This window comes from Macrotis lagotis, chromosome 5 (assembly GCF_037893015.1).
Source record: "Macrotis lagotis isolate mMagLag1 chromosome 5, bilby.v1.9.chrom.fasta, whole genome shotgun sequence".
In the NCBI taxonomy this organism is placed as follows: Eukaryota; Metazoa; Chordata; class Mammalia; order Peramelemorphia; family Peramelidae; genus Macrotis; species Macrotis lagotis.
This window is the reverse complement of record NC_133662.1, coordinates 255019208-255042769: the sequence shown is the minus strand read 5'-3', so window position 1 is coordinate 255042769 and position 23562 is coordinate 255019208. Positions and strand designations below refer to the sequence as shown.

Below are 23562 nucleotides of genomic sequence, written 5' to 3'. Positions count from 1 at the left end.
GCCGCGGGGCGCGCTCCCGGCGGACGGAACTACACGTCCCGGGAGGCCTCGGGCCTCGGCGGCGCCGCCGGGGCCGGGCCCGGGGGCGGGGCGGCGTGACGTCAGGCCGTGGGCGGGGCCGGAGGGGGTTGTTCTCCCGCGGCAGGCGCAGCAGCCGCAGCCGCCCCGCGCCGCTTCCTCCTCTGCAGCTCGAGCCTCGGCAGCAGCGGCCGCGGCGGCAGCCCGAGCCCAGCCCGCGCCAGCCCCGCCGCCCCGCGCACGCGCCCGCCCGGCCCCGGCCCCGCCGCCCGCCGCCCGCAGCCCGCAGCCCGCAGGCGCCGGCCCGAGCCGCCCCGCGAACATGGTGGACCGCGAGCAGCTCGTGCAGAAAGCCCGGCTGGCCGAGCAGGCGGAGCGCTACGACGACATGGCCGCGGCCATGAAGAACGTGAGTGCCCGCCCGGCCGCCCCGCCCCGGCCCGGCCCGGCCCGGCGCCCCGCGGCGGGGGTGGGGTGGGGCCGCGGGGCTGGGCGGCGCCCGGGGGGGGCCCGGGGCCACGCGTGCCGCCCCCGCCCCGCGGGCGCCCCCTTGTCCGCCTCGCGGGGGGCTTCCTCCGTGGGGGGGCTGCCCCCGCGAACAAAGCGGCCGTGGGAGGCGGGAGCCGGCGCTCCAGAAGCTTCTCCGTTTGTCGTATTGCGGGGAGGCGAGGGGGAGGGGAGGGCTCGCGGGGGGCCGCGGCCCTTTTTGTCCGCCTGCCGCCCCCGCCCCGCCGGGGGTCGCGCCCCCACGCGCGGATTGCCGCATTCTCTGTGGAGTGGGGACGTGTCCGCGGCTGGGGCGTGGGGGGCCCGGAAATGGCAGGAGCCGGGGAGCCCGGGGGCTGCCGCAGGTAACAATGGGGTCCCTGGAGGAGAGGGCAGACCCGGATGCGGGGTGGAGGGGCCGCGAGACCCTCCCGGGAGCCCTGCCTTGTTGGGGATCCCCTGCGGCAAGCTGCACCCCGGAAGCGGGCCGGGCGGCGGAGCCTTTTACATTAGACAGCCAGAAAAGAGCATGCGGAGGGGCCGGGGCGCCCCCCTCCACACGCCGCTGGTGCCAAGGCCACCCTGGCGGGTCCCTAAACCACGGCCTCTTCTCTTGCAGCCCCGCAGCCCCCCAGCAAACGAGCCGAGCCCTAAACGGATTTGTCTCCACCGCCCTGTCTTTGGACCCTCTAACTCTCCCTCGTTTGCAGCTTTGCAGGAAAGCTTATGACCTGGCGCTCATTGCCGTAGCAACACGGTGATGTCACACATGATGGCACCGAGGCTGCAATGCACCCAGGTGGTAGGGAGTGTTCCAATGGCCCATGGCCAAGGTAATGCAGAAATGCCATCGTGCAAGAGCCAAGTGGGGCTGAAAATGTCATTGTGTAGCCCCGCCGGAGACGAGGAAACTGCTGAGGGATGGAGCGGTCACTGCCGCTGCCCCAGATCAGTCACCTCCAGATGTGTATTGGGGCTGAGCATCAGCAAAAAAGTGGGATACAGATAGCCATTGATAAGCCGCTAATGTTTGAATTTGATGGTACGGTAACATGACTCTTGGATCCAGCTTTAAACCAAAACCTCAATTTCTCCCCCAAATAAGCTTGGAAAGAAGGATGAGTTCCTACTTGGACCTTGTGGTAGAAATAGAGCTCATTAATCCAATCCTAAGGTGTGGGCTTGAATTAAAGGAAGTGTTTTTATGAAAAGCGTCCACATGGTATGGTAGATTTCACATCAGTCTTAGGAGAGTTCAGATCTCATCTCCTTCAAGGAGGGATCCATTGGATAGAGAGCCAAGCCTAGAGTTAGAAAGATCTGGATTCTGCCTTAGCTACACATAGTGACTGTGTAACCTTACATTTTGCCAACAGGGGGATCTTGTTAACATGCTTTTAGAATGGGGGAGGGAAGCATGGAAGGAGGACCAAAGGAGAAACCTGGCTTGATTCTCTGGGCAAGTCACTTCATCTCAGTTTCCTTATCTGTAAAATAGGGATAATAGCAGCTACCTCCCAGGATTGATACAAAGGTAAAAGAGAATGGAGGACTTCTCTAGTTAAGGAGTTGGTGAGCTAAGCGCTGGGTAAGTGATAGCTCTCATCCCCATGGGCCTGTTATCTGACCCCCCCCCCCCCAGCCCTCATGGTGGGTATCATTCTGCCTCAGAGACTGAGGTCACTTCTCCTACAAAGCAGTGACAGTTGTGTGTGGGTGTCCTGTGAAAATGAAAAATCTTAGCATGATATGAATTGATCTGACTAAATATGTCTTTTTCCTGAACTGTTTTCTTCCAAATTTAAATGAATTTCCCTTCTTTCTTTTTGAATAGCCCCTTGCTATATCTTGGGTCCAGGAACTAGATGGTATCATTTTTGTACTTGGGTTTTGTAATAGCCTGCTAAGAAATGTGTATTTCTAATTCTCTAAGTAGGCTACCAGTACTTGCAACTGGCTTGGGAAAGAAAAAAGGAGCCTCTCTATGACCTTCACCTGGGTACAGTGTTAACCCTTTATATTTCACTAGGGATTTGGAGACTTTCTTAATTTTAAAGAAATCACCTTCCCAGTACATCTGATCATTAGGAATCTTATACCTCAAATTTTGTCCCCCCCCCCCCTTTTTTCAGTTGATGTGTATTCCAGGATGGCTGGATCAATAGCCATTATCACTAATGGAGTAATAATACCTCTGCAGGCTTCTCAGAGGTGGCTGTCTGCCAACCTTTATTTCAAGTGATGGGAATTCTTCCCTCTTGAGACTGAGGAGTTCCATAGTTGATTGATCTTCTGAATATATCCCTTGGAGAGCCAGTGGGAACTAGTGGACTTGGGAAACCAGATGATGTCTGCCCTTAGCATGGAGCCTGGAACTCAGGTGCCTAATCAATGTAGATTGATTGAATGGCTGATTGATTCATTGGTGTATGAGTACAAATCAGTTAATTTCTCTGGACCTACCTCAAAGGTGGACCAGTTGTAAGGGTCAAGGGATATGGATTAGCTTAAATGTCAGCTGCTATAAGGTCATTGTCTCCTTGATAATCTAGGACTTTACTTAGCTTATCTTTTTTAAACCTTGAGTTAAATGTTTAAATGGAGAACCAGAGAAGGAAGAGCCTCTGCTTAAATGTAAAACACCTCTAGAGTTATAGAATTATAGTGATATTTCTTCCTAGTACCTTTGAGACACCTAGGTGACTCAGTACATAGACTGCTATACTTTGAGTCCGGAGACTCAATTCAACCTCAGACAGTTACTAGCTTTGTAACCATGGGCAAGCCATGTAAGTTGTTTGCCTCAGTTTCCTCATCTGTAAAATGGGTATAGTGCTACCACCTACCTACCAAGGATGTTGTGAGGATCAATTGACATGATATTTGTAAAATACTTTGTAGTTCTTAAAGTGCCCTATATTATATTTTAGTCGTCTCACATAAATCAAATTCTGGATTTATGCAAAAGGATAAAAGTTTTTAGTATTCTACCCTACTTAGAATACAACCAGTAGGGTGACAGATGTTCCAATGCTAAGTGGGACATATTGATGATCATAAGCACTGAGCCAGGTGGCAGTGTACAACCCTGACACTGCTTGGTTTCTAGTATTTCAGTCGGCTCAACATTTTATAAAGTGCCTACTGTTTGCCCATCCCTTTTCTGAGTGCTGAATTTCTATTTTAAAGATGCCAGCCAGCACCCAGAAACCACATGAGGCTCACTTAGGTGAGTTCTTTGGGTATTGACTTTGAATCTAGGTGTACTGCCCCACTAGGTAATGGCTTGTGGAAGAAGGAGAGGGGCTTTCTCAAATATATTTAAAGGGTCTTATTCTTCCTCATCCCAACTCTAATGAAGCAGTTCTTTCCCAGTTCTTTTTGAATGTTCCTTCAAGGATACTGTACTACCTGGTGATGTAGGCAGCCACACAAAAGACTTAATACTTTTTGGTCCCATCAGGTTGGGTTTTTTTTTCTTTCTAGGAACAGAATATTAATGTCATTTGGCAAGTAGCCTTATGATAAAAAGTGCAAAAATAGCTCCTCGCTAGTGATTCTTGCCCTAACTCTGTGCCCCTTGTAAAGACTAATTCATATTCTCTGGAAAGGGTGGCTATCCTGTTTTCCACTTGTACCTCAGAAGTGTGGAACCACTCTTAGGAGTTGCAGGTTACTCTTCTGTAGCTACTGAGGTGACATAAGCCAGGTGGGATTTGAACTCAGATTTCTTGACTTCAAGGCTGACTCTGTCCATCCATGGACCATGCAGTGAAATCACCTGGTCAACGATTTGACTGGGATCCATCAATGATGGGAAGTTGCACACTAAGAGTTCTCCTGCAATGATGAAATTTTGTCCATCTTGACCTTCACCCCTGTCTCACCCAAAAACATTAACCAGAAAAAACCCCCAAGTACAAAATAGCTCAAAGCTTAAACAACTTAGCTCTGATTGCCTCATGACCTTTTTATTTTATTTCTGTGATCTTAATATGTCCTATAACTAAGGCTGCAAACAGGTGCAAAGATCATAGTGGGTTTTCAATGCAAAGAAGTTGCAAATGTTTATAAGTAGCCCCTTCTGCTGTGAAAGCACTTGGAGTCAGACAAAGATCCTTGGATGGTATTGAGCCATTCTGTGCCAATCATGGATTCCTGTTGAGCTCCAGGGCTAGTCTCCTGGTTTTTGCGTGGATTCTCCTTTTTTTTAGGCTTATTCTTTTGCAGTAACCATTCATGAGTAAGCATACTCTATGTACTTCTGCATTTCTCTTGTGAATCTGCCATAAGATTTTTCGTTGTCTGGATTGGACATTGGTCTCATCCATGATAATGCTTTTTGGTCATGTTTAGAGAAATGGCTTAGATTTCATGTACAGAACTTTTAATGGAATGAAGACATTTTTTTTTCCACTTCACATTTATGCCAAATACATCCTTAATCTTCCCCCTTTTGTTTTCTAGAGATCCAGTTTCTGAGCTTGAGGAAGAGGACTAAGTATAATATGAATTGTCTTTTCATGTCCAATAATTCTGTCACTAGGAGGCCTGTTATCAGGGCTGGGAATATGACAGTGATCACAGTGGGCAGCTGGTGGTGGAGGAGGGACATTAAAGAGCCCCTCCCCTCCCCCCCCAAACAGCTGAGTGTGAAAAGGCAGCTGCAGTGGGCTAGCAAGAAGGCAGCAGGAGGGTTTAAACCTGATCCAGCCTAGGACTTGAAGGAAGGAATTATGGTGGCTAAAATTTGCTTGGTTGGAGGAGAGGAATGATGGCTATGTCACTGGGCTTGGAGTAAGAACCTCCTAGCCCAGGAAGAAGCTGCCCATAGGACCAAGACTTAGATGGCTCTATAAAGGAAATCACTTTGAAATAGAAATTTTGGGGGCAGCTAGATGATGAAGTGGATAGAGCACCAGCCCTGGAGTCAAGAGGACCTGAGTTCGAATGTGGCATCAAACACTTAATTACCTGGCTGTGTGGCCTTGGGCAAGCCACTTAACCCCATTTGCCTTGCAAAGAAACCCTTTAAAAATAATGAAATTCTAGAATGATTTTAGTCTTGGGCTGCCCTCCTTAGAGTGATTCGGTATCTCCGCAAAAAGATAATGAATGAATAATTCTCTTTCCTCAGCAGGGAAGGCCCAGCAGAAGTGTAAGTAACCCCTCTACATCCTGCCAGTGTGCTTTGATACTGACTTTTTCCAGCACTGATAGTCCTCAGAGTTTGTGAGCATAGATCAAGGGAAGGGCAAGCAGCCACCAGTAGAATTGGTAAGGTATAAATGGGGAGGGAAGATAGCTGGGGCACTTGAAATATGGAGAAAACTGGCTAAAACAATTCAAGGAACAATAGCTTCAGAGAGCGGATAATTCTTGTGTTTTGAAAGTATTGCATTTTAGATACAGTCTGTTATCTGTGCAGGGATTAGAGTTAACTATTAAATGTTTATGTCAGTGCTTGTGTAGGTTTCAACCAGTGAAATCCTCCTTTTTCTTTAAAACACACTGAAAAATTATTTGTCTTGTTCTTCTCCCCCAACCTCCCCACTGCCAAAGGAAACAGGGCTGGCCTAATTAAGGTCTTTGGATAAGGTTATAAAGATTGAATCCTTAACAAACTTTCAGGGAACATAAAGACAGGAGAGAAAGATCCAGGAACATTAATCAAGACATTAGGTTGATAATAATTTGGGAGAAAGGTAAAGTCTTAACATTTTGGGTTCGAAAAATCAATTTCCCAAGTACAGGATGGGGTTAGACAGTAGGGGAGATTTGAACTGGGGAAGGTGTCTTTCTGACTCCAGGACCCCAGGGCTCTATCCCCTGTGGTGCCACCTCCCTTCTCTTTCTGGGGTGCTGAACAGCCAAGCAAAACTAATGGATTACATAAGAGAAGTTTCAGGAATATTGAGGTGACATAAAAAGACTCCTGTATTCTCCCCTGGTCAAACCATGTGTGGAGGAGAGTGTAGGTCACTGTGGTTGGTTTAGGAAATAAATCGAAGACAAGACAGCAACCAGGCTGGCAATGGTTCATCCGAAGGTTGGTTGAAAAGGAAGTTTAGACATTGGGGGAGAAGATAGTCTGGGGGAGAAGATAGTCGGTAGGGTCTCGAAGACTAATTTAGGTTTATAAAGGAAAAGCTACCAGAGCTAATTGAATTGGACTACCTCTGGGATCCCTTTCACTGGGGGTCTTTCAACATAGTTTGCACCACCATTTGTGAGGTGTTTGGTTAGTGGAGGGCTTTTCTTCTGATAGTGCAACAGGTGACACTCTGGGGTCTTTCCCTCTTTTCTCCCCCACCCCCATCAGTGGTTCTGAGACCACCACTGGGTGGAGAGGGATGAAACACTGAGGGAAGGGTACTTCAGGGTCTCTCTTCCCTTGAACTTCAATTACTTGGCAGCTAAGATGAATTAAAAAGGGAAAGGTGTGTATCCCTAGCTGATCACCTTTAAAAACTCATTCATGGCTGGGAAAAAGAGGCTGCTTTCTCCCTTCTAATCTCAGGTTTTAGTGAAGCAGAGAAGGGCCTTCATCTTTATTAGACCCTTCTTAGGGAGCCCAAGAGGAAGGAGTCACCACATAATCTTTTGAAGTCCTTCCCTCTGGCTTGTCTTGCCTTATTTCTGATAGAGCGCCAAAGGGATGAAGGGATAAACGTGAGTGATATCAACAGGAAGCCAATTTTGCTTTGGTGTGGGCTTTAATTTGCTTTCTGAGAAGCCAGACTTGGGACTCATTGCTTAGCACTGAAAAACAGAATTGTTCCACATGGATTGAGGCTTCTGGAGGCTTCAGAAACAGCTTAGCTGTTTATAATCATTTATCATTTAGTTTTAAAATGATGTTACTCATAGAAAAGAGGCTAGAACTATGGGTCTGAGAGAGCTTGCTGAAAACTAAAATGACAATACCCAGTCTAGAGGTTAATTTTTACAACCTAAATCTTTCCTATGGAAAGATGGTATTTCAGAGAGACCAGATAAGAAAAGATGTTAATGACTGGCTCCCTCTGTTGGGTAAATACTATTTATATAACTGTCTTGAATGTTTTTAAGAGGATCATGTTCTTTTTATATGATTTAGGACTGTAAGATTAATTGCTTTTAATGATGGTGCTAGTCATTTTGGAAATGAGGGGAATAAAATTTTTTATCACCATTTAACTGCTTGTATCAGAACTTGTAAAGTGAATGACTACATTAAAAAAACAGGCTTTAGATTAGAAATGGAGCCATTTATTGGTAAAGATAAAAGAATATCCAATTGGAAAGATAGTCAGGTATTCAGCTCTTCAAGCATATCCCCATCAGGTGTTACCAAATAGGTGAAATGAAATAATTCAAGGATCTGTGACCCTTTGAGAAGTAGTGCAAGTCACAGCACTTCTGGGGTACCCCTGTAGAAACTTGAATGAATTCCTGTTCTCCCCCTCTGAAAAAATGCCTGGTAGCCACACCTCTGGTAACCAGCCTTTCTAAATTTAAACTAGACTTTAAGAGGCAAATATGACTGTATATTTCATTCAAAATCTTTGCCTTTGGAGGACCTCCCCTGCACTTGGGTTCCATTTGCTTGATTCTAGAGAACCCATAGCTGCCTCCATTCAATATGAGGCATAGAGGAAGGAAATTGAGAAGGTGCATAAAGCAGGGTTAGAAAGAGTTTCCTAAAGGATTACTACCTAAGTACTTTTACCCAATTCGGTGATCTAATTCTTCTCTCCACCTCATTGAAGTTTGAATTTATCCTAGGAATAGTTTCTTGTTCCTGCTATGATAAACAAGTTAAAATTTTGACAGATATTCTGTCCCTTCTGTGTGACATTTTCAGGTCCTTCAAAGTAGCATAATTGTCCTTAACAGTATTTTTTTTTTTTTTAGATTTTTGCAAGGCAATGGGGTTAAGTGACTTGCCCAAGGTCACATAGCTAGGTAGTAAGTGTCTGAGGCAGGATTTGAACCCAGGTCCTCCTGACTCCAGGGCCGGTGCTCTATCCACTGCACCACCTAGCCACCTCCCGGTATTTCTCTTTATATGGGGTATGTCTTTTATGCCCCACATGTTGTTTTTCAATAAATCTACCTGTTAAAAAAATTAACTAGTTTTTTCCAGTTTTTTTTTCTATTTTGACTTGGACTTCACATGGTTCCTTTTTAATTTGTTTCCTTAGCAGTTAACTTAATGCCACTCTGTATAATTACTAAACTACCTTCTATTGTGGATTCGAAGGCAGTTATCTGTTGGGCTGGAGGAATGAATCAGTGCAGGTCCTCCTTGTGTACGTGAATGTCTTCTGGGAAGCTATTTTAGAAGTTTTATTAGGCTATCTTATCAATACATGGGAAATTCTCTATAATCTCAGAGTACTTGGTCCTTTAGATGTAGTGGTATGTATTTAAAATTCCTCCCTTGGTATATGCTCTTATAATGTAAAATGATGTTAAATATTATACTGTAAAAATAGGTGTTTTGTGGTCATATCCTTTGTTATTATGTTAATGGCTATGTCTATCTGTATATGTTTCAATAATAGTAGACTAAATTCTGATAGAATTTTTGATATTAATATCTGATATTATCTTAGATAACCATTTACAATTAAAGCCTGCATTTTAGTAGATTTGGTTTCTCTTGTCTTCCCTTCCTATGTCTTTCCTGCCTAAGGACAAGGATTAAGTTAATTAGGGCGTGTTCTTGTTCATTTTTTGCTTTCCTGTACTCTATATAAATGATTTAATCTCATTCTTGGAAAGTTGATTCAGCAATCGTCATCTAATCCTTATTAAGTGTTAGGCTGTATGCCCTCAGGCAGCTTATAGTCTACCTTTTAGGAAGGCAAACTATGTACACTGGGTAAATTAAAAAGTTTACTCCTTGGGGCTTGAGGGAGGACCATGGCCAACTCCAGGGACAAAGGCTTTTTTTGTTGTTTTTGCAAGGCAGTGGGGTTAAGCGGGTGAGGCTGGATTTGAACTCAGGTCTTCCTGACTCCAGGGTCGGTGCTCTATCCACTGCTGCCACCTAGCCGCCCCTGGATGAAGACTTTTTGTAGAATTTGGTGTGGGAAGTCAGCCTCTGAGGAAGTCCACTCCCAATAATTGAGTGCAAGGTTTTAAAGAGGCAGAGGGATTGCAGTTCTGTGCAGCAGACTGCAGAAGCTTGGAGTCAGGAAAGGGACTGACCCAGAGAAGGCCAAGCAGGTGTGGGGGGGAAGGGGAAGCCGGAGCCAGTCTGTGAAGGATGTTAAATCCCCACAGAGGAGTCTAGAGTTGACCTAAGGTCAGTGTAAAACCTTGGGTGGTTTTGGCCTCTGGGTCTCAGAATTGGACTGGAGAGAAGAGAGACTGGACAATTAGGAGGAAGTTGGAATCCTTCAAAAGAGGAAGAGGTCCCTCTGACAGATCTGAGTTAGGAGGATTATGCAGAAGTGTTGATTAACAGGTCTTTGGCAGCTGGTTGGGCCCATGTGATTAAACGGGATGACTAGAGAACCTTGAGTTTCAAATCCATGGTGCCATGCTGGTCAGATAGTTACTCTCATCAGGATTTAATTTGTCATCAGAACTAGTGGTATGTGCCTATTGAGATATAATATATTTTTGTGAAAATGCTAAACTGGATCAAAAGATGGATCACTAGAATTGAGGGTGTGATGCACAAAGGAGCTCAAGCCTATTTACTGATCATATCATGTACAGGACAGGATGAGGAGATTTTTTTTTTTCTGGTCTTTATAAGGACCTCAAGTTAGAGATAGAGTAGCTCTCATTGCACCTCTTTGGCCAAAGCTGCTCCTGGTTCAATCAGGTTTAAATGTTGAGAGTAGGCTTGAAAAGGAGAAGAATCGCACACAAAAAAAAGGTTAACGTCATGGGTGCCTCAATGATAATAGGAAACCCAAGTGTGGGGGCGGCTAGGTGGCACAGCGGATAGAGCACCAGATAGTACACCAGCCCTGGAGTCAGGAGTACCTGAGTTCAAATCCAGCCTCAGACACTTAATAATGACCTAGCTGTGTGGCCTTGGACAAGCCACTTAACCTCATTGCCGAGCAAAAAACTAAAAAAAAAAAAAGAAAGCCAAGTGTAGCTGAGTCTATTCCAAGTACAAAGTGCTTGAAGACGAGACACTAGCCATTGTTTTGGTGATTCCAGAACCACCATCTGTCTACCTGACCTCAGAGAGTCTGGGTTTGAAAAGCCTGTTCAGCCAATTGTTGAATTTCTATTTATTGGTGGGTGGGGCACAGCAATGTGTTTTTATGAGGAAGTTAGTGAAGTGGAAACTCACCGATGATCTTCTCTTCCTCTAAACAGAGCATTGAAGTGCTGTTGGGGGCAAAGTGCTTCTTCAGTGGTGGGAGAAAACCAGACCTTTTAGACCGTGAAGTGGGAATAAAGTTCAGGCTGGACTGAAGTGAACACTGAGCAGAGAAGATTTCCAAATACAGGCAGTTTCTGAATATAATACAGTGATCGAATTTAGAGCCAAAAGAAACCTCCACTATCTTATACCAACTTCTCCATGTCAAGGTGTTTTATCTTTATTTTCACACATACACATACACATTTTTATATAATGCATCTTGCCTTGTTACCTGTAATCCATCATAGAATTTTAGTTTATAATTTTTAGAGCAGGAATTACTCATTTTTCAAGTTAGAAATTGAGCTGAATCTTGATGTTCCAGAAGAAAATTATTTTGTTGCAATTTTACTTTTTTCCAGTAATTAAAAGAAAGTTTGAATTCTGCAATTTTTAGTGGACCAAGCACCTAGTATCTTTCTTGGTTCTGATGAGTGGAGCAAGATTTTTTTTTTTTTGCAAGGCAATGAGGTTAAGTGGCTTGCCCAAGGCCACACAGCTAGGTCATTATTAAGTGTCTGAGGTCACATTTGAACATACTCTTGACTCCAGGGCTGGTGCTCTATCCACTTGTGCCACCTAGCCACCCACCAAGATATTTTTTTAAAGTATTAAAAATAGCGCTTTGTGTCTTTGGCCTCCTAATTGTGGTAACTAGTGTCAGTTGCTGAAGTTGTATCTTTACCCCTTCCTGTAGAGTGACTTTTCACCTAGTTTCAACTGCCTATCAGATTGATTTTTACCTGAGCCTTAGGTTCTTTTACAGGTCTCCTAAGGGAATACTTGAAGAAAGGACCAAATAGGTAAGGTAAGCTGAGGATGTTTTTTATTTTCCACTAAATACTAGCTCACAGACACCAGGAAGGTAGTATATATAGAATACTGATTTGCAGTTCTGTTAATTGACTACACTATGGAATGTTCATTAGTGTGATTTAAAAAAACCCTGAATAAAAGTCAGAAAATTGGGTCCCTGCCTTGGCTGCACCAATTTTGGGACCTTCAAGAAAGGCATACTGGTTGGGCTTTATTATAAACAGTTAATAAAATTTAGTCATCATGATTAGGAGATCCTAAGAGAATTTTGCACTATAACATGCAGTTAAATTGGAGGAGGGTAGGGAAATCAACACATCATGTGCTGTATTCCAAAGCCATAGTCCCTTCTTCTACAAAAAGACTATTTTCTCTCTCATTTTTATTTGTTTTGTTCTTTTCCATTTGTGATATTATGATGATCGTGTATATTGTTTTCTCACTTCTATTTTTCATTTGCATCAGTTCATAAACGTCTTCTTGTGGTTCTATAGTCACATTCACCGATGATATTTCATTGCATTTAAATACCTCAGGTTGTTTAATCATTCACTAGTCAGTGGGCTTCTGTTGAGTTATCAGGTCTTTTTCACTATATTCATATTTCTAAGGCCACTTTTTAATATTAACCTCTTGTATGTGTATGTATGTATCCCTTGTAGTGAGGGGTGGAGGGTGGAGTCTGGGTCAAAGTAGACCCATGTGAGTTCTTTTCTCAGAATAATTCCAAATTACTTTTCTCAATAGTTGGATCACTTCACAACTCTTCCTGTAGTGCATTTGGCTAACTTCCTTCTGTCATATTTGTGATGCCTTAAGAAACCTTGAAAGGATACAAGAAAAATTGTGTTTGCTCCTTGTCTTATTAGTAACAAATTCTTCTAGCCATTAACAGAAGTGTGAGCCCAGTGGCATGTGGTTTTGAGTTGGCCATAGTGATTGACATAGATGAAATCATTGCCTCTTTTTGTAGCCTTAGGAACAAGAATAATTTTAGAACTAGAAGGAACCTCAATCATCTCCAATCTGTTTGATCATGAGGACTCTTGCTTTCAGCATCAGAAAATATATAATGACCAAAGTGAAATTTGTGTTATAGCATCTCTCTACATTTGAAAAATACTTTTAATATAAAGAGATGTGTCATTTAGTTTATAGAAGGAATGCCTGCTTGCTCATTTATAATATAATACAGTTGGCTGGTGCTTTCTTTTCTTTTTTTCTTTTCTCTTTTTTATTATTTTTATTTTTTGCAAGGCAATGGGGTTAAGTGGCTTGCCCCAAGGCCACACAGTGTCTGAGGCCGGATTTGAACTCAGGTACTCCTGACTCCAGGGCTGGTGCTCTATCCATTGCGCCACCTAGCCACCCTGGGCTGCTGCTTTCTTGAAGCTTTCCAAAATCGTGAAGTTCATGAACCCCTAGCTTAGGAATGACAAATTGTCCTAGGCCCTTCTGCATGGTTGATGGGGAGGCACAGTAGAGGCAGGTTGCCAGGTTGGGAGCCCTTTCTAGCATCCCCTGTGGCCTGTGATGGCCTGTTGAAAGTCAACATTCTTCCTTGACTTCTGCACAACAGTTTGAATCTGTTGACTTTCCTTTTTCTCTCCCTTCATCCCCAGCCTTGAGCCTCTTTTTTGTTGGGGGGTTTTTTTGCAAGGCAAACGGGTTAAGTGACTTGCCCAAGGCCACACAGCTAGGTCATTATTAAGTGTCTGAGGCCGGATTTGAACTCAGGTACTCCTGACTCCAGGGCCGGTGCTCTATCCACCGCACCACCTAGCTGCCCCCTGAGCCTCTCTGGGCTGAGGACCTTTGACCAGTTGCTCCCCTCCCACTCAGGTGTCCCCCCCCCCCCACCTCATCCTTTTTGCTTCTACTTTTAATTTCAGCACATTCAGCCTTCTCTTGGATTGCAAAGGAAACAAAGCTCTGAAATGTGACTGTCCGGTCACTGACTCCAAGGTCTAACTTTCATTTTGCAGGGAAGGAAACTGAGGCCCTTAGGATGGGAATAACTTGCCTGAAGTCACAAAGACCCTCACTGTCTGATTCAGACCCCAGACATTGTTCTCTCCTGTTGTATCACACTGTCTCCCTATGCCTGTAATGACATCCCATGAGAAATAGAGAATCATGTTTTTATTTCTTTGATCTCCCTAGCACTTTAGGTTGTGGCTCTTAAATAAATCTTTGTTGAATTGTGCTTTACTCAGGTTTATAAACTATAGAATTAATATACACAGCTTAAATTACTAAATTTCTAAAGGTTCACTTTAGAGAGTGTCAGGATTTGGGCCCACCAGCAGTAACCCATAGATGTTCTTTTCTGTCATGCCGGTCTGTGCCTATGATAGTGTTCTCAGATGTCCAATATTAGTGGGACATAGTGTCCTACCCCGCCTTCCCCTAAGAGCTAATTCGTCACCTTACTAGTAGGATTCTAGCTCCCTAGTCTTAAGGCCTGACTTTTTTTTTTTAACAATGGAGGCATTGGGGCGGCTAGGTGGCCCAGTGAATAGAGCACTGGCCTTGGAGTCAGGAGGACCTGGGTTCAAATCCGGCCTCAGACACTTAATAATGACCTAGCCGTGTGGCCTTGGGCAAGCCACTGAACCCCATTACCTTGAAAAAAAATGGAGGCATTAAGGAACAGCTTTGATTTTTAAAAGGGCTTATATAGAAGTCATATTTTGCAAAGACCCATGGCGGGGGGGTGGGGTGGGGGTCACTTAGTTTAGGAAAGACTGAAGAGCTGCCTTCTGGTATTTAAATGACCCCCTTAGGTAAGATGGAGGGTAAGGTCCTACATGACCCCAGAAGACAGAAGGGGCGAAGAGGGTGGGAGTCAAAGAGAAAGATGTCAGCCCTGGCTTCTTCCAGAAGTTTTCCCAGGGAAGGTTGACCACATGTCTTCTCTCCACCTTTGGCCCTGGAGTTTTCTAAGCAGAATACAGTGCTTGGTGTGTAGTTGTTGGGCCTGCAGGGGAGATCTTTGGTGGATCTAGCCTTGGACAGGCTTAGATGGATCTCTGGATCTCAGGAGTCTCAGTGCCCCTTTACCATCTCTTCAGGGTACCCTAATTATACTTGGGCAGAGAAATCTTGATGTATGCAGCCTCTGACAGATGAAGAATTGGAAAGCTTAAGAATAATATTCTGGGGGTCCGTTAGGTGGCGCAGTGGAGAGAGCACCAGCCCTGGAGTCAGGAGGACCTGAGTTCAAATTCAGCCTCAGACACTTAATTACCTAGCCTTGGACAAGCCACTTAACCCCATTGCCTTGCAAATACTTTTTTTTTTTTTTAAAAGAAGAATATTCTGTAGGTGACTGAACATAGAATGAGAAAGTCAGGGCAAATTGTTCCAGGAGCAATAAAGTTTCCTCGAAGAAGCAGCTTTTTCTATCCATTTACCCATGTGAACATAAGATTAAGGTAGAGCAGTTTATTAATAATGTTGCTGTGCTTTATAGAGATACTAGTTCCCTTTTCCTCACAGCCTTGTTTCTTTGGCACCTTTGACCCACTAAGTGAAATTTGAACTTGGAACTAGGAGAGCACGGATCTCAGAATTGGAGCCAATTAAGTGAATTCTTGAACTCAGATTTTTTTTTTAGCAGAAAATCTCTGGAGAATAAAACCTTGTCCTTTCTCTGCATTTCTTGCTAAACTTTCAGTCACTAGTGTGACTGCAATATGTTCAGAATTGTTGCAATATGCTCAAGTCATATTGCCTTTATTTGTATTAAAAACTGGGTGTCTTGAGTCCATTTTGATACATACATCTTTCTTCCCCTCCCCCCCAAAGGATACTTTTTGTATCTTCCATTCAGGTGACCACCCCACACCAAATGAATAAATATTTTTGTTTTTTAAGGACTGAAAGACATAGTTCTTAGAAATTAAAAGATCTTAGGTCTGGACTTTTATTGGCAGAGAAATCTCTCTGGGGATTTTCCAAATGTGACTGAGTTACTAGATCTAAAGGTAATAGAACGATTTCATAATGCTGTTATGTTCTACTTTATGGCTGGAAGTTAGAAAAACACACTTCTTGCTATAAGCACAGATTGCTAACTTTTCACTGCCTCAGAACAAATCCTTATTTGGTGAAAGCCTTATGATATATAGTGGTGAGGCAATTGGGGCTTTAAATAGTTTTTGACCCTTCAAATAAGGGCAGCATGATTTAGGGAAAGGGCCAGAACTTAATTTTGGTAGTCTTGAGCACCCAAGGTTCATGTTGCAATGAAAGCAAGGAGAGCTGTGCTTAGTGAACCCATGGGCTTGGCCAGACCTATAAATTTGTCCAATTAGAAACACTGGAATATGAGCAATATTTTTTGTCAGAATAAACTTTTTTTTTTTTTAACAAAGAGTTGCTTTACTGGTAAATTTCTTGTTAGTCATGAATAATATAATATATTTTCATGACAAAGCTGCTAATTTTCATTGCTTTCTGCTGAACCCTCCTCTCCCCATCCCCAAGGAGGTCTTTTTCTAATGGGGGGGGAGGTAATCTTAGTGGTAGGGATGGGTTTGCATAAAGGTTGTGTTATAGAGTATTCAATTTGGAGAGCCTGTGGAAATATGGGTGAATTGGGAGGATGAGATGGAAGTGATGTCAGATTCTGCAGCCACATAGACTGAGGAGTTTGGGTGTTATTTTAAAGACCATAGAGAGTCATTGAAGGTATTTGAACAGGGGGACAACGTAGCAGAACATGGAGGCAGTTTAATTTTGTGAACCAAATTGGAAGGTGGAGATCCTAGAAGCCAAAAAAAAAAAACTCATAAGGAGGCTGTTGATTAAATGGGGGACAGGGCCAAGAATAGGGAAGGGAAGAGAGGACAGAACAGATTTGTCCAGTGGAAGGGGTAAAACTAACTGCTGGATTAAAAAAATTAGTGAAATAGCAAACTCAGTTCTGATGTGCTGAAAGAACAAGCATGGTCTAGCTTTGGTTTGTCTCAGTGTGGATTGGGGAGGGTGGGGATGGCAGCAAAGTTCTGCTGATTTCCTCATACTTGGGAATATGGACATTCTCCATTGTGGTGGTGGCATTCAGATTGTGAAATGAACAGTCCTCTGTCTTCATTCTGGTAGTGGTGTGCCCCTTAAATAGCAAGAAAGAGAATATTTAATAAATATTCTTAATCACATCATTTGAACCATGTTTGATACACAGCTTTCTTAACCTCTGAAATGGAGTAAATCTGGTTTAATGAGAAGAAAACTAATTAAGAGCTGGGTTGGAATCTAGGTTTTTTTAGTATTTCACTATATGGGCTTGGTTTTTCCCTCTATAATAATTTTTTCTTCTCTGTTAAATGGAATGTAATTTAAAGTACTGTCTGTAAGACAGTCTTAGGAAACAGGTTTTCAGGATTGGATTTGACATCTTAAAGAATTATAAATAATTTGATATTCTGTTTTCATAATTTCTAACAAATTAATGACTTTTAATAAGGCAAAAGTTAATTTAATATGGCTTAGCAAAAAGATTTCAAGGCAGGATTGCATAATGATAGAAAGACCACAACCTGAAGTCAGAGGATTTGGATTCTATTCTGGATTCTGCTGCTTGTTGACTTTGCCACTGGGTATGAGCCACCGGCTTCTTCCATGCTTTATCTCCTGCCTCCCTCACGTAGATGTGATAAGGATCAGTTGTTAATGGTTCAAGGAGATTTAAGCTGATGTCATTTGTGAATAAAGCCATTTGGAGGCAATATTCACATACATCCTCTCCCACCTAATGGAAGGCCATAGGCTCAGGGTGGAAAGATGGGTTCCAAGTAAGTTAGCCAAAGGAATTATGGGCATCAAGATGGACTCCATAGGGTGTGGCCAAATTGTTTTTGTTGAAGCTGCTGCTGCTTCTCCACCATGTAGTAGAAGAGTTGGCCTATTATCTGAAGGAAGACAGCCCGAAACAGAACATTTGTGCCACATAAATGTTAGGGGGATGCCATTAAAACTAATTCATAATATTTTGTAAACTGAATTAAGTAAATGAAAGCATAAAGGGAAAACAACACTGTGATTCTGTTTGAGAATGAAAGGGTGACATGTATGTTGGTGTAAACCTTGTGGTATAATCAAGCTATTTCATGGATGAGGCCAACAGTCCAAGTCAACTTTATGTTACCTATTTGTGTGTGTGTGTGTGTGTGTGTGTGTGTGTGAGAGAGAGAGAGACACACACACACACACACACACACACACACAGAGATTAACCTACTAGAATGTTAAAATGTTTTAGAAGATGACTTCAGGGAACTGTTGACTTTCTTAATTTGGATCTAAATTTGCTATGCCATCTTGGTCCCCGAATTGAGTTATTTGATGTGTTGCTCTTTGGTGTTTTAACTGAGTGAAATTGTCTTTCCCCCTCCCCCAGTGGGGAAAAGACTGGGTTTTAATCAGCATTCGATTTCTGATCCAGTGTCCAAAGATGGCAGCAGAGGTGATTATTTCTGTTAGCTTCCCCAAAGAGAGGTATGGCTGCCTCACTTGATGTGGGTCTCTTGTTAATAGTGGGTTTCTATGACAGTGTATTTTGAGGTTTTGTGCCTGTTTTGATGCACCTATCTTTCCCCTCTTCCTCCCCTCCCTTTGTTCTGTGCCGCTTCTCTCTGGTAAATGACTGTCTTAGTTGAATTTGAAGAGCATAAAAATGGCTCCAACCCCTAGGAATCTCACCTTTGCTCTCATGTCTTTTTTGTCTTTCGAAATCCAGGTGACAGAACTGAATGAACCGCTGTCCAATGAAGAAAGAAACCTTCTCTCTGTGGCATATAAGAATGTGGTTGGGGCTCGGCGTTCCTCCTGGCGGGTCATCAGCAGCATCGAGCAGAAGACATCTGCCGATGGCAATGAGAAGAAGATCGAGATGGTGCGCGCCTACCGTGAGAAGATTGAGAAGGAATTGGAAGCGGTCTGCCAAGACGTGTTGAGCCTGCTGGACAACTATTTGATCAAGAACTGCAGCGAGACACAATATGAGAGCAAAGTCTTCTACCTGAAGATGAAGGGGGACTATTACCGCTACCTGGCTGAAGTGGCCACGGGAGAGAAGAGGGCCACGGTGGTCGAGTCCTCTGAGAAGGCCTACAGTGAGGCCCATGAGATCAGCAAGGAGCACATGCAGCCCACTCACCCCATTCGGCTGGGCCTGGCTCTCAACTACTCCGTTTTCTACTATGAGATCCAGAATGCTCCAGAGCAGGCCTGCCACCTGGCCAAGACCGCCTTTGATGACGCCATCGCCGAGCTGGACACCCTCAATGAGGATTCCTACAAGGACTCAACCCTCATCATGCAGCTCCTCCGGGACAACCTAACGCTCTGGACCAGTGATCAGCAAGACGACGACGGCGGAGAGGGCAACAATTAAGACCCCAAGTGGACTGGCAGCCGCACGCTGATGCTACTACTGCAGTCTTTATTTTTTTCCCACAAGTTGGGGGGGTCGGGTGGGGGAGGGGAAGGGAGGGGGTGACCTTCCCGGGGAGGAACCCACGGCCTATCTTTGATTGCCTCTTTGACATTTTTGCCAAAATACCACTAGTGGAAAGTCGGGCTGGCTGTGCTGGTATGGAGTGGCAGCCTCACGCTGGCATATGGACTGTTCTGTAGATTAATCCGAGTGGAGCTGTCTTTGATTTAACTTATTGCTAGTGATAGGGTTTTAAGACGAAAAAACAACTTGAATGGATTGGCCCTCATTTGAATAAGTTCTGTGGTTCCAGTAAGAGTTCTGTTTTTTGTTTTTGTTTTTTTGTTTTTTTTTTAATGTTCACGTGCTCATGTCTTGAGTTGTGGGTGCTGTGTATAGTTCCTGTGTCACAGTGACGTGTGTCCTCCAGGGTGCACGCTGCCGTCCTGGCATCGCTTCAAACCCCCACCCCCACCCCCCCAATAGTATGGCGGCTCCTCTAGCCTCAAGACTTAGCTTTGCAGTATTGACACTAAGTTCCAGTTTACAGTATTCTACATGACAGCCATACGTGACATCAAGCCATCTAGTGTGTCGCTTCATTTGCTTGGGTATTTGGTGTTCTCTTCTTCCCCTTGCGGGCCGGCGGGCCCACTGGAGGAGGAGCAGAGCCGTGTGCTGGGACTCTGGGTAATAACAGGTGCTTGGCAAGTGGCCGTGGAACGTTGTCCTTTTCTTTTTCTTTTCCACTGTTTCCTCCACCAAAAAATAGTAAAACACTTAAACAGAAGTAGGTTTGGGGAGTAAGATTAAACACCACAAAAAAAAAAAAAGAATTCAGGTCTGTCTGTCTCGTGCCGTGTTGGTGTTCTCCCAGATGACGCCACAGCTTCTTCCTCAGGGATTACACTGCCAGTCCCCTTCACTTGACTCTCTCCCACTGTACCTTGGACCCCAGCGCTCCGGCCTTGCTGGGTTATATAGAAGTGTGGTGACCACCCTGAGAGGCTGGGGTAGGTACAGTGAGGGAAACTTCAGGTGCTCGAAGCCCATTTGGTAGAGAAATCCACAACGGAAGAACGAGGCTCACACAAATGTGTCCCTGTGAAATTTAGGGAGCCCGGGAACAGTCCCTTCTTTCCTTCTCCCTGTCCTAGGAAAAAAGAGAGACTTGTGCCCCTCCCCCTTCGGCAGTTCTTTTATTTAGCCAGGGACCCAGATCCTAGAATACTTGGTTTTGTCTGACTTCAAGGCATTTGTTTTCTTGACTTGACCAACTTATAAAAAATTAAAGTATGGGAAATTGGAGGTTGACTGCCATTGCCTTCATTTATTTAGTCTTGCTGTGGCTTGCCACTGTGCTGAATGCTTTATTCGATTGGCCCAGACATGAGGTACAGGGCTCTTGCCATCAATTGGTTACCAGGACGCCTTGAGTCCCTTCTCCTTTTGGAGAAGCCCATCTCAAGACTTGCTGTATATCAGTGTTGCTTGAATGTTTTCAGTTATTTTTTGCAAAAACTGCTCTATGTTTAAAGTCTTACAGTCCACGGGTATTTTGACTTTTGTCCCCTCATTTAAGAAGGAATAAGCAATTCATTGAATAAAATGGCTAACATTTCTCGTTAATTTTTATACCAATTTGGACTTTATAATCGGGAAAATGGGGCTGAAATGCCAGTGAAGTCAGAAAACATCATTGTTCTAATGTGGAATAAATGTAACATTACACAATCTCCCCTGCAGTGACTCCCTTTAGTAGCTCATCTCCATGAACTAGGGAAAGTCCTAATGCAATGGCCCCTAATGGGAGGATGAATAGGAAGACCCCGCATTCTGCTTCAGCTGCCAGTGGAGACTTGGGGTAGCTGCCAGGAGAGGATAAGATCTGATGGGGGAAAGATGGAGTGGGGTTCTTTTTTACTTTAAGGTAATTTAAATTCATGTTCAGACGTGAGCAGTGTTGTCCCTACCTGTAAAACTTGGAAGTAATTTACTGGAATTACAAAACCTATTTTTTTTTTTCAACTAAAGCTTTGGCTGCTTTTAGCAAACCCTTCAGACCATGATCACACAGAGGCTGGGAAGAGTGGGGGCGGGGATTGGATTCTTAAGCAGCTTCACTGATCTTTCCTCTTTGTTTTTTTGTTTGTTTGTTTTTGTTTTTTTTTTAAGAAATGCACTTGCCTATGATACTGTTTCTCCAGTGAAATGACTGCTCCTCCATTACTCTATCGATACCATATTGTGCATGCTAGTGTTGTATTTCTATACAGTAGCTTGAGATTTATTAACTTATACTGTAGATGTTATGTATTCCTATGACAAAAAAAAAATTAAGTCTTCAAAAATTTTTTAAAGTTTTTTAATTTATTTTTTTTTCTTTTGGGGGTAAAGTTCGCTCTACCAAATAGTGATCGTAACAAATTGATCTGTTATGGATGTTGCTATAGTGACATGCAATTATATCTTATTTTGTTTCTAAAAAGGAAAACAAAGCAAACGAAACACCAGTATTAGCTTAATCTTAATGTCTGGTGTTCATTGTCACGGTGAAATTATAACTATCACAGTGTAGGAGAACAATGACTATGTTCTTGGAATGAGCCTTTGTGCTTTTTGTCATGTTATTATGCAGTGAACTATTTTTAAGGTCTACGCTAATCAGTGATTATTTTTCAACTCCGTGTTTCTGTAAGGAATTATTTCACACACGGACCATTCTTAGCAGTTTTCCTCAGTGATGGAATATCATGAATGTGAGTCATTATGTAGCTGTCGTACCTTGAGCAAATAAACTTACAGATCTGATCTGATGTCAGTGCATACTTGGTTGTGTTCTGTGTGTTTATTCTGCGTTTTCCACCAAGATTGACGCAGGTGATGAGCTGGCTCCCCAGGCTTCCCACTTAGTTTCTCTCTCCATCAGTATGTGGGAGAGGTTGACTCAGAATTTGGGGAGGGACTTGGAGAGTGGGCATGCTTAGGATGGATGGTCAAGTACATGTTACCTCTCTAGGATCCCAGGTGGTTGAGGAAGAAGAGTTCTCTCCTGACTCTGTCCTCCACTTTAAAGCAAAATTGTGGGTTTATGTGAAGAAAAGAAGATATTCTCTTCAAAAATTGAATTTTCTTATTTCATACATTTCAAAGACAGGTTGGTATTTAATCTGTAATAGAGAGAAAGGAGCCAAAGATCAAAGATGTCCTTCCAGATGCTGTTGAAGTTCATTGTAGTTCCATGAGTGACATGGCTTTCAGAGCAGCTGATCCCCAAGTAATGAGGACCTCATGGGATAAAAGTGGGGCTGATCCTGGAAGGTTGAACAGTCTGCTGTGTTGGTAGTCGAACGAGGCAAATCATTGCCATGATTGATAGATGCTCCCAAGTTATGCTGACAAAATAATGAGCCCCCCCCAAGGGCTTAAGCCCAGAAGGTGTCCCCCGAATGGGGTAGTCGGTAATAGAAAACATATAAGTACTTTATAAATCTGGACTGCAGGTTCTTTTCACTCTCTATAGTTAGCTTGTAAATCAATTGTTCAGCTTAATCCTCATTTGAGGTGGTCATTCTGGAATGTACAAATGAGTCCAGGAATTGGACATGCAGTTCTTGAATGGTTGGCTTGCAGTGTTGTTAGGAGCTCTTGAGGTTTAGGGCATCTCTCTGCCCACTGGTGTCATAACATCCCCACCTTAAGTAAACTGAGAGGTAGACTAACATTTGTGATTTAATAAACGCAGAATCTATCTTGACTCCAGTGCCTTGGAGTCTGGAAAACCTAGCTTCAGAGCCTACCTCTGGCAGAGAGAGCCATGTGACCTTGGGTGAGCCATTTTAAGTTTTGAGCTTCCAAATTGCCCCTTCTATAACCTGAGTGATCTCACAGCATTGTGAATTTAAACAATAACATAAGTGTTATTGTACATTAGTTTTCTCTTAAGTGCATCCTCTTTTTTTCCACCCATTTTGGGCCATAATGTATGGATTAGCATAAAATATTCTGAGAAAAAAAGTAACCTAAGGCATTCTAAGAAAGCAGGTGGAAATAAAAAAAAACGGGGGGGGTCATTAATGTCATTTAAAGAAGTTTCTATATTAAAAGTCCTGAAAGTGGTACCCCAAGTTTGTACAATATAGTTTATAAATTGCTCTTTGCTAATTTTGCCCAGGGGCCATCGATTTTTACTAAGAAACAACTAGGCAGCATTCAAGATGAGAGGTTTTCATTCCAAATCTGTTACGTACAGGGGGAGAAAACAGTCCTAATAAAGGGATTTGGCCATTTAGTGGCTTATGTGGAACTCAGTTCCCTTATTCCCAGTCATAAGGATTCCTATTATCCATAATAATGGGGAGAGGAGTGATCACATAACACCTCTGGCAAAACATGATGAATTTTTTGCAGTGAGGTA

General features: G+C 43.5%; 1 protein-coding gene across 2 annotated transcripts; it reads left to right on the top strand.

Annotated features, from left to right (window-relative positions):
* Positions 1–286: 286 nt before the first annotated feature.
* Positions 287–21956, top strand: YWHAG (tyrosine 3-monooxygenase/tryptophan 5-monooxygenase activation protein gamma). Of its 2 annotated transcripts, none has more exons than XM_074189455.1 (2): positions 287–427; positions 18447–21956. In XM_074189455.1, exons 1-2 carry the CDS (start codon positions 341–343, stop codon positions 19101–19103), a joined length of 744 nt encoding a protein of 247 aa, XP_074045556.1. In that variant the 5' UTR covers positions 287–340; the 3' UTR covers positions 19104–21956. The 2 variants fall into 2 exon arrangements, with proteins under 2 accessions (XP_074045556.1, XP_074045557.1); XM_074189456.1 differs by lacking the exon at positions 287–427 and adding an exon at positions 949–1546.
* Positions 21957–23562: the final 1606 nt, after the last annotated feature.

Coding starts and splice junctions, on each gene's coding strand:
- YWHAG (XM_074189455.1), top strand. CDS start 341: ATGGTGGACCGCGAGCAGCTCGTGCAGAAAGCCCGGCTGGCCGAGCAG. Junction 428..18,446: donor TGGCCGCGGCCATGAAGAAC/GTGAGTGCCCGC, acceptor TTCGAAATCCAG/GTGACAGAACTGAATGAACC.